At 29.4% G+C, this 13023-nt stretch overlaps 3 protein-coding genes and 1 non-coding gene across 8 annotated transcripts; 2 read left to right on the forward strand and 2 right to left on the reverse strand.

The window, feature by feature from the left end:
* Positions 1–163: 163 nt before the first annotated feature.
* Positions 164–1425, reverse strand: RpLP2 (ribosomal protein LP2). 3 transcript variants are annotated; one of them, XM_034325676.2, is made up of 5 exons: positions 1283–1353; positions 968–993; positions 559–731; positions 394–489; positions 164–316 (listed from the first exon to the last, which is right to left on the reverse strand). In XM_034325676.2, exons 3-5 carry the CDS (start codon positions 728–730, stop codon positions 246–248), a joined length of 339 nt encoding a protein of 112 aa, XP_034181567.1. In that variant the 5' UTR covers position 731; positions 968–993; positions 1283–1353; the 3' UTR covers positions 164–245. The 3 variants fall into 3 exon arrangements, with proteins under 3 accessions (XP_034181567.1, XP_034181565.1, XP_034181566.1); XM_034325674.2 differs by lacking the exon at positions 968–993 and having other exon boundaries at positions 1283–1425; XM_034325675.2 differs by lacking the exon at positions 968–993 and having other exon boundaries at positions 1275–1382.
* On the reverse strand, positions 797–871 carry LOC117605104 (small nucleolar RNA Me28S-Am982). The gene has a single exon (XR_004581584.1). It is a non-coding gene; the product is annotated as a small nucleolar RNA Me28S-Am982 (small nucleolar RNA).
* A 199-nt stretch (positions 1426–1624) lies between the features above and the next one.
* On the forward strand, positions 1625–5164 carry egh (beta-1,4-mannosyltransferase egh). 3 transcript variants are annotated; one of them, XM_034325860.2, is made up of 4 exons: positions 1625–1766; positions 1839–1908; positions 2283–3091; positions 3156–5164. In XM_034325860.2, exons 3-4 carry the CDS (start codon positions 2288–2290, stop codon positions 3717–3719), a joined length of 1368 nt encoding a protein of 455 aa, XP_034181751.1. In that variant the 5' UTR covers positions 1625–1766; positions 1839–1908; positions 2283–2287; the 3' UTR covers positions 3720–5164. The 3 variants fall into 3 exon arrangements, with proteins under 3 accessions (XP_034181751.1, XP_034181753.1, XP_034181750.1); XM_034325862.2 differs by having other exon boundaries at positions 1630–1766; positions 1867–1908; XM_034325859.2 differs by having other exon boundaries at positions 1637–1908.
* A 297-nt stretch (positions 5165–5461) lies between these two features.
* Positions 5462–12942, forward strand: Wdr81 (WD repeat domain 81). Its single transcript, XM_034325847.2, has 22 exons — positions 5462–5603; positions 5673–5908; positions 5986–6142; positions 6221–6476; positions 6552–6714; positions 6790–7197; positions 7260–7460; positions 7529–7674; positions 7747–7934; positions 8010–8590; positions 8654–9075; positions 9165–9458; positions 9533–9693; positions 9759–10433; positions 10504–10679; positions 10748–11028; positions 11094–11223; positions 11296–11470; positions 11550–11941; positions 12004–12447; positions 12534–12640; positions 12711–12942. Exons 2-22 carry the CDS (start codon positions 5693–5695, stop codon positions 12940–12942), a joined length of 5805 nt encoding a protein of 1934 aa, XP_034181738.1. The 5' UTR covers positions 5462–5603; positions 5673–5692.
* The last annotated feature ends 81 nt before the right edge of the window (positions 12943–13023 follow it).

Below are 13023 nucleotides of genomic sequence, written 5' to 3' on the forward strand. Positions count from 1 at the left end.
TATGAAATCATAAGACGTACCATAACCTCATTATTTTAGGCGGGTTCCTAAAACTGAAAAGCATATTCAAAGCGATAGATTTACTAAGTAATCAAACTTACAATAAGATTAATAAGAACAGTTCGAAAAAATCTTATTCATATATACAAATAATTGATTCTAATAAATTAAAAATAGAAATTTATTTTGTCAGAACTGAATAATACATGATTTACAAATAGTCATAGTCATTATTGTTGATTAATTTAATCAAAAAGACCAAAGCCCATGTCATCATCTTCAGATTCAGATTCTTCCTTAGCTGGTTTTTTCTCTTCTAAAAAGAAAATTTTTTTTTAGTAATATCTGAACATTTTATCAACTGTTTAATGACATATGAAAATGTTAGTTTACCTTTCTTTTCTTCAGCTGGAGCAGCAGCAGCTGCGGCTGCTGGAGCACTAGCAGCTGCAGCACCACCAACTGGCATAGATGATAATTTCTCACGCCCTGTAATTAAAGATTAGTTTTAAAGCATGGAGTGATTCTGTATGGTTTACTAAAACAAGATAGTTATACCTTGTGCAATAAGTTCATCAATTGATTTTCCATTCAGTTCTGATATAACTTTTTTAAGTTTTTCAGCATCTGCTTCAATTCCAACAGATGATAAAATTTTTTCAATGTCATTTTGAGTGGCTGAGGGTTTGCCACCTAGCACAGCTAGGAGATAAGCGGCCACGTAACGCATTCTGAAAAATATAACAACTTGTGTTAATTATATTTATTAATTTATTAAGCATTCTCTATATTAACTAAAGCCTCTCAGTAAAATAATTTACCATCACAATGATCAGTCGAAAGATGGTGAATAATTAATTCATCATACACATAAATAAAATCTTGAAATGAATAAAATAATAATTCTTAAATATGAAATGAAATTAAAAATAAACTTCAAACGAGATGAACTAATAAGAGTACTTACATTAATAATAACACACGTGTTAACTACTACATAGAATTTAAAACTAAGAATTTTAATAATTCATACAAATGTGAAAATAACAATATTAATAAAAATATATATGAACATTGTACTTTCTTTTTCAACACTACATATTAGTAAAAAATTTTATTCTTCACGTGATTGAAACTTAAAATACGAATCGCATCGTAAATCATCTTGGTATATAATACATTATTTCGTAAACAAATTGTATCATTCAATAAATTAAAACATAATGCAATTATAATATACAATATTATTTTTAATAAATTATATCTTAACGTACATATTTACCTTTAAGTCTTACGACACGAAACGTGGTTTACGCTTCAGAAGAAAATGTACGTTCTGGTTGGAACGTTAACAAATAGTAAAGAACGTTGAATGCACAAGTAATAAGAGAGGAAACGTATTTTTTTAGCTACAGCAGCGCTATCTATATTGTTTAAACAGAGTTAAATATTTTTCAATTAAATATCTTTTTAATATAAATAATTGAATTATAATTATTAAAATAACATTAACAATCATAAAGATTGATTTCTTTGTAAAACTGAAAAATCATTAAAGTAACTGAATTAATAGTAACCTGATAAAAAAAAGTTTTCCATATTTAACACAACTATATTATCTATATTCATATATATCATTTTGTTGTATTGTTAATTAATTACATTCTAACGCAAGTAAAACGATAAAAAAATGTGTAAAAATGACTCATTGAGTCAACGGCAATCAATGCGATTGATGCATTGTTGATAGTATGAAAATATTTTCGGTTCGTACCGGTTTATGAATCTTTTTTTTATACTAATCATTTGTATTCATTTATATTGAATTATTGTATTAGGCAATGAGTCGAGATATTATTCTTCTAGATATTATATCATACTAATATATATTTGACTACGTGGAAAAAGGTATGTCTATATTTCTTAACCCTTGATAACAAATATGAATATTAATATTTTCATATTTTCATTAGAAATTTACATAGTGCTTTATTATCTCTTAAAATATGTAAAACATTTTATTATTTAAAATATTGTGATTAATATGATTTAATGTTATAACAGCTCAGTAAAGATTAACATTTCTAATTGATTATCAATTAACAAATGCAAAGCTATGAAAAAATATTATACAGAAAAAATATGAAAATATTTTGTTAATAGAAGATATATGTATATATTGAACTTTTTATAACTGTGTAATTATATAAACTTTATAAATGTAAACTAATACGGTTATGTATTAATAGGTTTACTAATTCATTATGTTTTTTATTTTTCAGAAATAATGTTGAGCAGTGTAACAAAACATATCTTACATTGTTGTTTGCTCCTTATTGTCATAACTGTTTTTGAAATAATTATTGGTGGACTCGGGTGGAGTAACAATAAAAAGGAAACGTTTGATCCATGGGTTGAATATGGATTTATTGGTGCATTCATCTTATATTTTTTACGAACACTCACATTTCTTTCGTTTCCTCAAGTATTATTCAATTTTGTGGGATTAACAATATATAATGCATTCCCAGACAAAGTTGTTTTAAAAGGTTCGCCGTTACTTGCACCGTTTATTTGTATTAGAATAGTAACTCGTGGAGATTATCCGCAATTAGTAAAAGCGAATGTTAGGAGAAATTTGACCAAATGCGTAGAAACGGGTTTGGAAAATTTTCAAATTGAAGTAGTCAGTGATAAACCAATTGGGTTATCTCCTCATCGAAGAATTAGAGAAGTTGTTGTACCAACGAATTATCGTACAAGTAGCGGTGCTTTATTCAAAGCACGCGCTTTGCAATATTGCTTAGAAAATTCGGTGAACGAATTAGCGGATCATGATTGGATTGTACATCTCGACGAAGAGACTTTGCTGACTGAAAATTCTGTTCGTGGAATATTGAATTTTGTATTAGATGGAAAACACCAGTTTGGACAAGGTTTAATAACGTATGCGAACGAAGATGTTGTTAATTGGATTACTACTTTAGCAGACAGTTTCAGAGTGGCAGATGACATGGGAAAGCTAAGATTACAATTTACCATGTTTCATAAACCATTTTTTAGTATGAAAGGTTCTTATGTTGTTACTCAGGTAATTATGATAATTCTGTTTTTAATCCTAACTAAAATTCTGTTTTAAATTATTATTATTGTAGATGGGTGCTGAAAGAGAAGTTTCTTTTAACAATGGACTAGATGGGTCTGTTGCAGAGGATTGCTTTTTTGCAATGAAAGCGTTTACTCAAGGGTACACGTTTAACTTTGTAGATGGTGAAATGTGGGAAAAATCGCCATTTACATTATGGGATTTTGTACAACAAAGAAAGAGGTGGTTACAAGGTATACTTCTTGTCGTACATTCCAAAGCTATTCCATTAAATAAAAAGCTGCTTCTAGGCATATCATGTTACTCGTGGGTAACGTTGCCTCTTTCTACTTCTAACGTTGTATTAGCAGGACTTTATCCTATTACCTGTCCACCACTTATAGACTTTTTATGCGCTTTCATTGGTGCGGTAAATATTTATATGTACGTATTTGGAGTAGTTAAATCATTTTCTGTATATAGGTTTGGTCTTGCTCGATTCATATTTTGTATATGTGGGGCATTATCAACAATTCCTTTCAATTTAATCATTGAAAATGTTGCTGTTATATGGGGTTTGTTCGGAAAGAAACATAAATTTTATGTTGTTAATAAAGAAATACTACCGATCTAAAGAAGTATTAAAAATTGTTTTTAAACAGCAACATATGTTTACAAGAACGCTTGTACGCATTAATGCCTGTAAATTTAACCAAATAGGGGTATTTTTAATTATATTTCAAATTGTGAAACTTGTGCATGGGTTTAGATTAGCTAGTTCTTTTTAGAATATTCTTAAAGCAGTATACATGCATATACATACATATATTAATAGTGTTCAAATATTTACAGTATTCAAATCATACCATTAAATTATTTATTTAAAGTAATAATTCAAACAGTTACGAAGATTTAATATCATCTCGTTTGATAGTGATATCTTTAATCGAACAAAATATCGTGTTTTCCTGGACGTTTTTAAAAAATTTATTTGTGTTTTTCATAAATGAAGTTAATTTACTAGATAAGATGTAAAATCAATAGTCCTGCACATTGGTATTACTAAGATTATAAAAAAGAAACAACAATATTATTACATTTTACTTGTACTAAATAGCTTTCATAATTTCTTTTTATCAGATATGAGTAGTACGAAATTTGTCGTTTATTCATTGTTACATAATACAGAAGAAAGCTATTTTGTAAAGAATGAAATGCAGTAAACTTCCATTTTAAATACTAGTGGAAATATTTATTTAGTAAACTCTATATCCTGTGTATACTGAATGTATTGTAAGAATTACTGTGATATAATTCTATTCTAATCATGCAATAATTTATTTTGTAATATTATTCGAGTTACGTTTTATAATACTTAGTTTTAAAATATCAAAAGTATTTCCTATAATACACAAGTATTTGCTATAACAATAATGAATGTGGTAATATTAATGAAGAATTATATGTAAGCTTTTAACGTTTGAAAAACAAATTCAGGTGGTCTCAAAATCAAATGGTATGTGTTTTATTTTAATAAAAACCAAGAATAATATGTATACTTTAAACATACATATGATACATTATAGTATTAATATATACAAACAAAAACAAGTGATGTAATGTAACGTTTTTGGCAAAAGAAAATTGAAAAGATATTTATAAAAATTTGATCAAATCAATATGTAAAGAATAAATCACAAATTAAACCAAATATTTATTAAATTTGATTCAGTATGTTAAACATACATGAAAAACAAATATGCAATGTGTCTCAAAAAGGTTGTATAATTCAAAAACTGTAGTTTCTCTATATTATTCTAACATGTGTAAAAATACCTTAGTTTCATTTGTTTATGTCTGTAAAATCAAACAGCAGATTGTAAAATGATAGAAGACTACTCCAATTTATTATTACATAGAGAATCTACTGTTTTCAAACTGTATAACTTTTTTAGAATAACATGTACTCAGGAAGACTACAATCTACAACACAAAACCTACATACATATATATAAATACATGTTCATTCTACATATCTTAAACTTTTATTTATTTTATTGTTATAATCCAAGTTGTATATATTGTTATTTACACAAGTAAGTTAACAATAAACCAATTTTGTACAAAAGTACTATAATATTATTACAGATAAAAGGTAGTATTCCATTTTTGCCTAATAACAATAACAACATTAGGTTAAATCTTATCATTCATTTACATGAAATATTTGATTATTTTTTTATGAAAGTGACAATCCTCTCATATTTTAAACAATGGATAAACAATAGAATAAAGATTCATAGAGATTTTTTAATATATCAAAAACTATTATGTGGTAAACTATTATTACATACTATCCATTTTTCAAATTGTATGACATCATTATGAAATTGGATTTAAATATGGCGTCTGGTGTCAGCTGTTTATTTGCTACAAAACAGCTGTATTTGACAGTAAAAGATAACAATAAATATACCATATAAATACATTAGTGCATTTATATTTTAAACAATAAACGGTATTAACTTAACAACAAAGAGAATAGAGAAAAAATATACATTTAAAATGCAGAACTTTTCTTTTATAGGTATAAACCACAGATAAACAATGGATACAATAAAGAAAGATTTACTTGTGCCAACAAAATATATAAAAGTAATAGATGGCAGAATCTGTTTAACTGTTCATAGAAATTGGCTTGCTAATTTACATACTATGGGTCCAATTTCTTTTATTAATCATGAACGATTAAGAGAAGATGAAGTTGCTGCTCATCCTATGCTGGATGAGTTAGGGCCAGATTGGATGCGAATATATATTAAAGTATGTTATTAGAGCACTGTATTAATTATAATTATACATTACACTTAATGCATAGCTTTTGAAAACATAATTTTCAGGTGTATAAGAAGCAGCATAAATATGCTGTTCCACTTCCAAGAGGAAGGCATGCGAATGGAAATACTCAAGCAGATTTAACGTTTTCTCAGTTAATGCATTACGTCGCCGAAACTAACTATAGAAATTTATGGAAAGAATGTTACAAGAAATATTATAGTACATATTTTAAATGATTATTAAGCATAAAGTAATATCTTCCACTTCTATCTACATAATTTTTATTTGTATACTTAGGTCCATGGACTTGTATAGAACAAAGAGATCAGTGTAATATAACAGCTAACGTAAGTGATACATCGATAATGCAAGAAGTATTACAAAAAATGTATGGTTGTGCTTTAATTCAAATTCAAAATGGATCAGTTGTATCTATATCACCTGGTGTATCCAATCAAGTACATTGCAACCTTCTTCCAGTACTATGCGCTATTGAAACTGCCTCTGCTTTTCTAACTTTACACGAGCAGACAGCAGAATATTCTGTTAGGGAGTATGTATATGTTATATTCATAATTTCTATTTGATTTAAACTGTATCTGTAATTAATTATTTATTATCATTGAAGGTGTGTTATGTACAGCCCTGCTGCTCTAAGCACGAGTCATGGAAAACCATTATTTCTGATATACCAATTATTACAGTTATCTAGAGATTTGCACGACAGGGGTTTAGTATTAGGAGAAATTACTCTTAGTGATATATTACTTATGGATAATTTTACCATTCAGGTGAATATTTAAATGATTTTTGCTGATTAAGTTTTCCATTGAAATTATAACTACTTCTCTAGATTTTATTATTAGGTATTACCTAAACTAAGCGATAATATATATTTAAAACCTGAGCCCGAACCGCCTAAAGTTTCTGCCACTCAAGAAATGAAAGGAAAAAGTTTCAATGGTCATAAAAGAAATTTTGATATTTCAACTGGTATGTCACGAGGAAATCCTGAATTTGGAATGAACGAAAATATTGAAAAATTATGTGAAATGTGGGTGTATAACTGTATCAGTAACTATGATTATTTAACTGCATTGAATAATATGGCTGGTAGAAGATACGGGGACCCGAGTTGTCATCACGTAATGCCTTGGGTCACAGACTTCACATCTCGATGTGGTGGTAATTGGAGAGATTTAACGAAATCCAAGTTTCGATTAAACAAAGGCGATAGGCAATTAGACTTAACATTTGATTCGCAATCTACAGAAGTATGTGTAAAAAAATTATTTTTAAAAATCTTAGTTACAATGTACTAATGAGTTGATTATAGGTGGGACATCATGTATCAGATGTATTGTCAGAAATAACATATTACGTTTATTTATCACGTCGTTATGATAAATCTGTTCTTTGCAAATACGTTAGACCTCAATGGGTTCCAGGAGAATATCCTGCTTCTATACAGAGATTACATGATTGGAGTCCAGACGAATGTATACCACAATTCTTTATTGATCCCAGTGTTTTTAAAGTAAGATCAATAATAATGAGTATAAACTTTACATCAAAGAATTGTGTTTAAATATTTATACTTTATAGTCTATTCATGAAGATTTACCGGATTTAGAAATTCCCAGTTGGGCCACATCACCGGAGGATTTTATCGAAAGGCACAGAGAAGCTCTAGAAAGTTTTCACGTATCCGAAAGATTGCACCATTGGATAGATCTAACTTTTGGTTACAAGTATGGACATAGTAATTCTTTTAATATATATACTAATGTCATCAATATAATCATTATTTTATTATGTTTCAGGCTGTCTGGTTCAGCAGCTGTAAAATCTAAAAATGTTTGCTTACAGCTTGTTGATAATCATACAAGTTTAACTAATACTGGTATAGTTCAACTTTTTACGCAACCACATCCACAAAAAATTATTCCTTCCCCTTATTGGTGTAAAATTCCACCTCGATTGCGTTCATCTTTTATTATTAATAAGTATAGTATGTTTAATGTGTTTTTAATTAGTTCAAAGTAGTGTATTTTCAATATTTTATTAATCAGATGTGTTGTTACAGAGAGTGATCAATCTGGGAATAGAACTAGTGACGACGAAGGTCACAGTTCAGGATTCGAAGAGGAAGAATTACCAGCATCAATTCTAAGTACATCAAGATCATCACCTTTGGTTTTAAGTAGATTATTAAGTCGCTCTAGAGGCTCTTTACTTTCTACAGAGGACAATGTCAAACAAGATAAATCCACAAATCAGACGATAATTCTTCCAAAAGACTATAATCCTGTTACAGCCATCATGCAAGTGGAAACAATGCATACATTTATGAACAAAGTGAGCTCTCAAGTTTATAAGCCAGAAATTGAAGTACACGAGTCGTCTACAAATTTTAAACAAATTGTTGCTAGTGGACGTATTAAAGAACAACAAATCCTTGGTTGTTTAATTGTGGAAATATTTTTATCCAACAAATTTAGAGCAATATGGAACGTCGAAAAGATGTCATTCGCTAAAAGACTTACTACCTGCTTGAACACCTTAAAATTGTCCGCCGATAGTTTACCAAAGTGTGTAAGAAATGCCGTCGCTTTATTACTTCAGGTTGATATTATTCCCAGAAGTTATAACGTTGATAATATAGAAGTAAGTAGTACTTTAAGTAACAAAAAATACTATGTATCTTAAACGATGCAAATGTGTTTTCAGGTAACTGATATACCATTTCGTTATCCGACTGTTACGTACATGGGTCTTCCTCCGCCTTCAGCCCATCAATTTCTTCAACCGATACTTTCTGGAAGTTTGTTTCCATTTTCGAAGTATTACAAGCATTTATTTAATATTGTAGAAATGTTACAAGAATATAATAGTTTGGTACGTGAGTTAAATTTCATCATGAAATCTGAAGAAGACATGGATGTTATACTTAAAACAAAAACAAAATTCCTTTGTAAAATCAGTGAATGTAAAGTCAAAGCGATTGCAATTGAATTGGAGCATTTATTATCCCATACCGGAATCGCAAGGGAAGCTTGTTTAGAGCTGATAGTACCACATATACAACAAATAATGGAAGAATCTTACAGTGCTGTTCTAGCTGCTTGGTACTTATTTGATCCTATTGCTAAGTAAGTAATAAGAATTTCATAACATATTTAAAATTAGGTTTGTAAATTACACCTTGTATTAATTGTAATCAACATTTGTAATCTTTTAGGGCATTGGGTCCTAAAGACACTGCACAGACATTCCTTTTATCCATTATGAGATTATACGAGAATGGTTCCTTTATGGATAATTCCCCATATGCTGATATATTTCCTTCAGGACTAGTAGCAAAATTTAAAACTACGCGTTTATATCACAGAAATTTTTTGTTAAAACTTATGGTAAGGTTGGGTCTACGAAGATTTTTAGAAAATTTTATTACTCCTCTCGTGGAAGCGGTTGGAGGATACAGAGATTATATTCAAGGATCTTTAACTTATACCCACAAAAGTGGCAACCTTAAGTAAGGAAATTTAATAGAAAAATATTTACAACATTACATAAACGTTAACAATTAATTTTACTTTTATTTTAAAGAACTTGTGATTTAAGTGGAATTAGTAACGAAGGGGAAGGAATTTTGTCCCCTTTGGATGAAGATTTTTCTGCTGATTCTGAGCATAATATTCCTTTATCCCCTGGACCTGTAAATAATGATTGTATGCGTGATATAAATACAAATGATAATGATGTCGAAGGTAAACCACATATAATGTAGAAAAATCTATTTTAAAAACTCTTTAGAATTCGTTTTTTATTACAGAAGTATTTACAATGGAAACAGAAGAAAATTCTTCTATGTCTGTAAACTCTGGTGTATCGTACGATATTGATTCGCACGTTGATTTAAATTTGAATCTCAATGATGATTTAAATGAGGATGGAAATAAAATTTCACCTGTTAAATCAATTAAATCACCAACGATTCCAATACCAAAAGCCTCCAACTCTTTGAATAAGTCAATAACAGAGTTCAATAATATTAGTTGCAACGTAGGAAGTAAGACTTCTAACGATGAATTTACTTATAGCGGACTTACCCATTCTGATAATAATTTCGAAGAAATATCTACTGTCGGATTAGAAGAACAAAATCCAACAATCATTCAAACAGATGATATCAAATCTAATGCTGCGATACATGAAGATATTCATATTGATAATATTTACCAAAAATCTACTTCAAATGAATGTACTACCTCCGAAATGAGCGCAGAATCTATTATCTGGTTATCTCATCGACTTGGTCCTGTACTTACTGCTCGCTATTTATCTAGAAATTTATTAAGAATGCTTACATTGTGTTACACTGGGAAAGAAAATTTAACAATAATCAGTGATACTTTGATAACTATGGAAGGAATCAGTTGGAACAAAAAGGTTTTAATTGGTGATCATAATGCTGCTAAAGTTTTGGAATGTCTTGCAGCTATCGCAGGTTCGTTTATTTATATTTATACTTACAGTTAAACTAGATTTTTAAAATTAAATGAAACTTATTCGTGCAGGTCTATATGGAGAACAGATTATAGTATTACAATATTTCGCGCATATGGTGGAACTTTTAGCACTTTGTAAAAGAAAATTAACGCAAAACTTGGAAGGCGGATTAATTTCATGTTTAACTCTTTTAAATCATATTACACCGTATCTGAGTGATGCAGTATTGATGGATGTACTACATGTAAGGATATATTATAAAAATTTTCTTAATGATAAAATCAATTTATCAAAAATACATTTTTATTGTAGGAATCAATTGTAAAAGCGATACTATATCCTACAGTTCGAATACTATCATCTACAAGATTTACTTTTCCAAATGGTGTAGAAGCACGTAATGTAATGGCAGAAAAATGTTTAGAAACTTTGTTCATGTTTAGTTTACGATTAGGAAGTGTCATTACACGGAATCATCTAGCTGTGCCTATTCAACGATTTTTCTTAGCGTTTGATAAATCCTTTAATCAGAATGGTGCAGGAAACTATAAAAATGAAATTGGTCAAAAAACACTAAGTGAACATTTAACAAGGTAATTTTGTAATAGTATTATCCATTGAAATTATGTTAAAAATATATACGAATATGTTCATAAAGGATCAAAGTTTCGAGCGAAAATAATAAAGACGTTCTCGGAGTTCAATCAAATTTTAATGCGGATGTCGCGGATTCTTATTCTCCACCAGCTACAGAAAATATGGATGTGTCAGATCATCAAAAAAATAAAGTAATTAAAGAAGGATGAGAATTCAGCTGCTAAATATTTAAAGAAAATTTTGATAAATTAAATAATTTTTAGGCACTAGAAGAACTAAGAGCCGTGTTCACAGCAGAGTTTGCTCACAAAACGTACATGCTTTTTTACAAATGTATCGACAGTGAAATAATGGAACAAATACTTAAAAATCATGAACATATACATAATTTGTGTCGTAAATATGAACAAGAAGCAAGAATCGCTTGTTCTAACAGCGGTACGTTATATTCTTTCTTTTAATGAATTCGTACATGTAATTACTATTTAATTTACCATTTCGTTTCTTTATTTTAAAGATAATGCTTCATATAATAGTAACTACAACATGACGGAAAACGTAGAATTAGTAAATAAAGATGCATTAAATTTTGAAAATATATCAGTGGTAGGAAATAGATTCTCGGTACAAAAGAATAATATCGGTGATCGTGTAGTATCTGAAGGTGCATCTGAAGCGAATTACTCTTCGTCCATTGGAAGACAGTTACGAGGGAACTGGTTAGCATATTGGGAACATGAAATTGGAAGATCAGAGAAAGATACGGCGTTTAATATAAAGCAAATAAAATTACAAACTTTTAGCGGTCACACTAACAGTGTCAAATGTCTATCCGTATTAGATAATGAAAATAGTTTTATGAGCGGAGGAAGAGACAAGACTGTAAAATTATGGAGTTTGCGAAGTCAGGTAAAACTATAAGAAATATCTGGTAAATCAGAGGAAACTAATTATATATTTTATTAATTTAGGGAGATGGAAATACCGTTTCGTCTTGTCAGTATACTTATACTGGACACAAAAAATCTATTCTTGCCCTTACGTTCCTAGAATCTTTAAGATACGTAGTCACTTGTGACGGAACGATTCATTGTTGGGATCCTTTCATGGGTTCTCTTCTTGGATGCCCAGAAAGTTCTCGACCTGTTCCTGTGAATACACTTGTCGCAAGCCCTTCGCCGTGTACAACTTTACTTGCTGGAACAACTGATATTACGCTCAGAGTTATTGATTGTAGAACTTTTCAATATGTAAATGAAATGAAGGTATCTGTGAATCCAACAGGTTTAATTAGATGTATCGCAGTAGCGCCTAGTGGTTACTGGGTTGCGTTAGGACAGGCATCAGGCTTTCTAACAATTTTAGATATTCGCACTGGTCTTATCATTGCTTCTTGGAAGGGTCATGAATGTGAGGTATGTTATAATGTATTATCAATAAAATATTTCAACTTTTTGCAGTTTGGAAAGTTGTTCAACTATTATTTTTTTTTTTTTGTTAGATATTACAATTAGAGGCAATCAATGAAACAACTATAATTAGTTCTTCGTTGGACGAAACTATTGCCGTATGGAGTGCATTGGATGGGAAACTTAAATTTCATATGAAGTAAGATAAAATATCATTTTATTATCTTTTCTATTTAACTTATATTGTTCTGCGTACTTTTAATTGCCAGGGGTTCTACCGAGCCGGTGCATTGCATGGCTACTTACGAACAAGAATTAATAATAGGAACAACAGCAAATCGTGTTGGAGTTTATTCTTCCATTGAAACAACAACATCATTTTCATCATCAAAATTAAAATCTGATACTTTTAAAGGACTTCTCACTACAATGGCAGTGCTCCCTCTTAATAGATTACTATTGTTAGGTGCAGATAATGGAGGTATAACATTGATTTGTTGAATATTGTACATACATAAATAAAACTTCTAAGTATATAAATAAATTTAAATATAATTTAGGAATGTAATATAATTTCACTTA

This window comes from Osmia lignaria, chromosome 5, assembly GCF_051020975.1.
Source record: "Osmia lignaria lignaria isolate PbOS001 chromosome 5, iyOsmLign1, whole genome shotgun sequence".
NCBI lineage: Eukaryota > Metazoa > Arthropoda > Insecta > Hymenoptera > Megachilidae > Osmia > Osmia lignaria.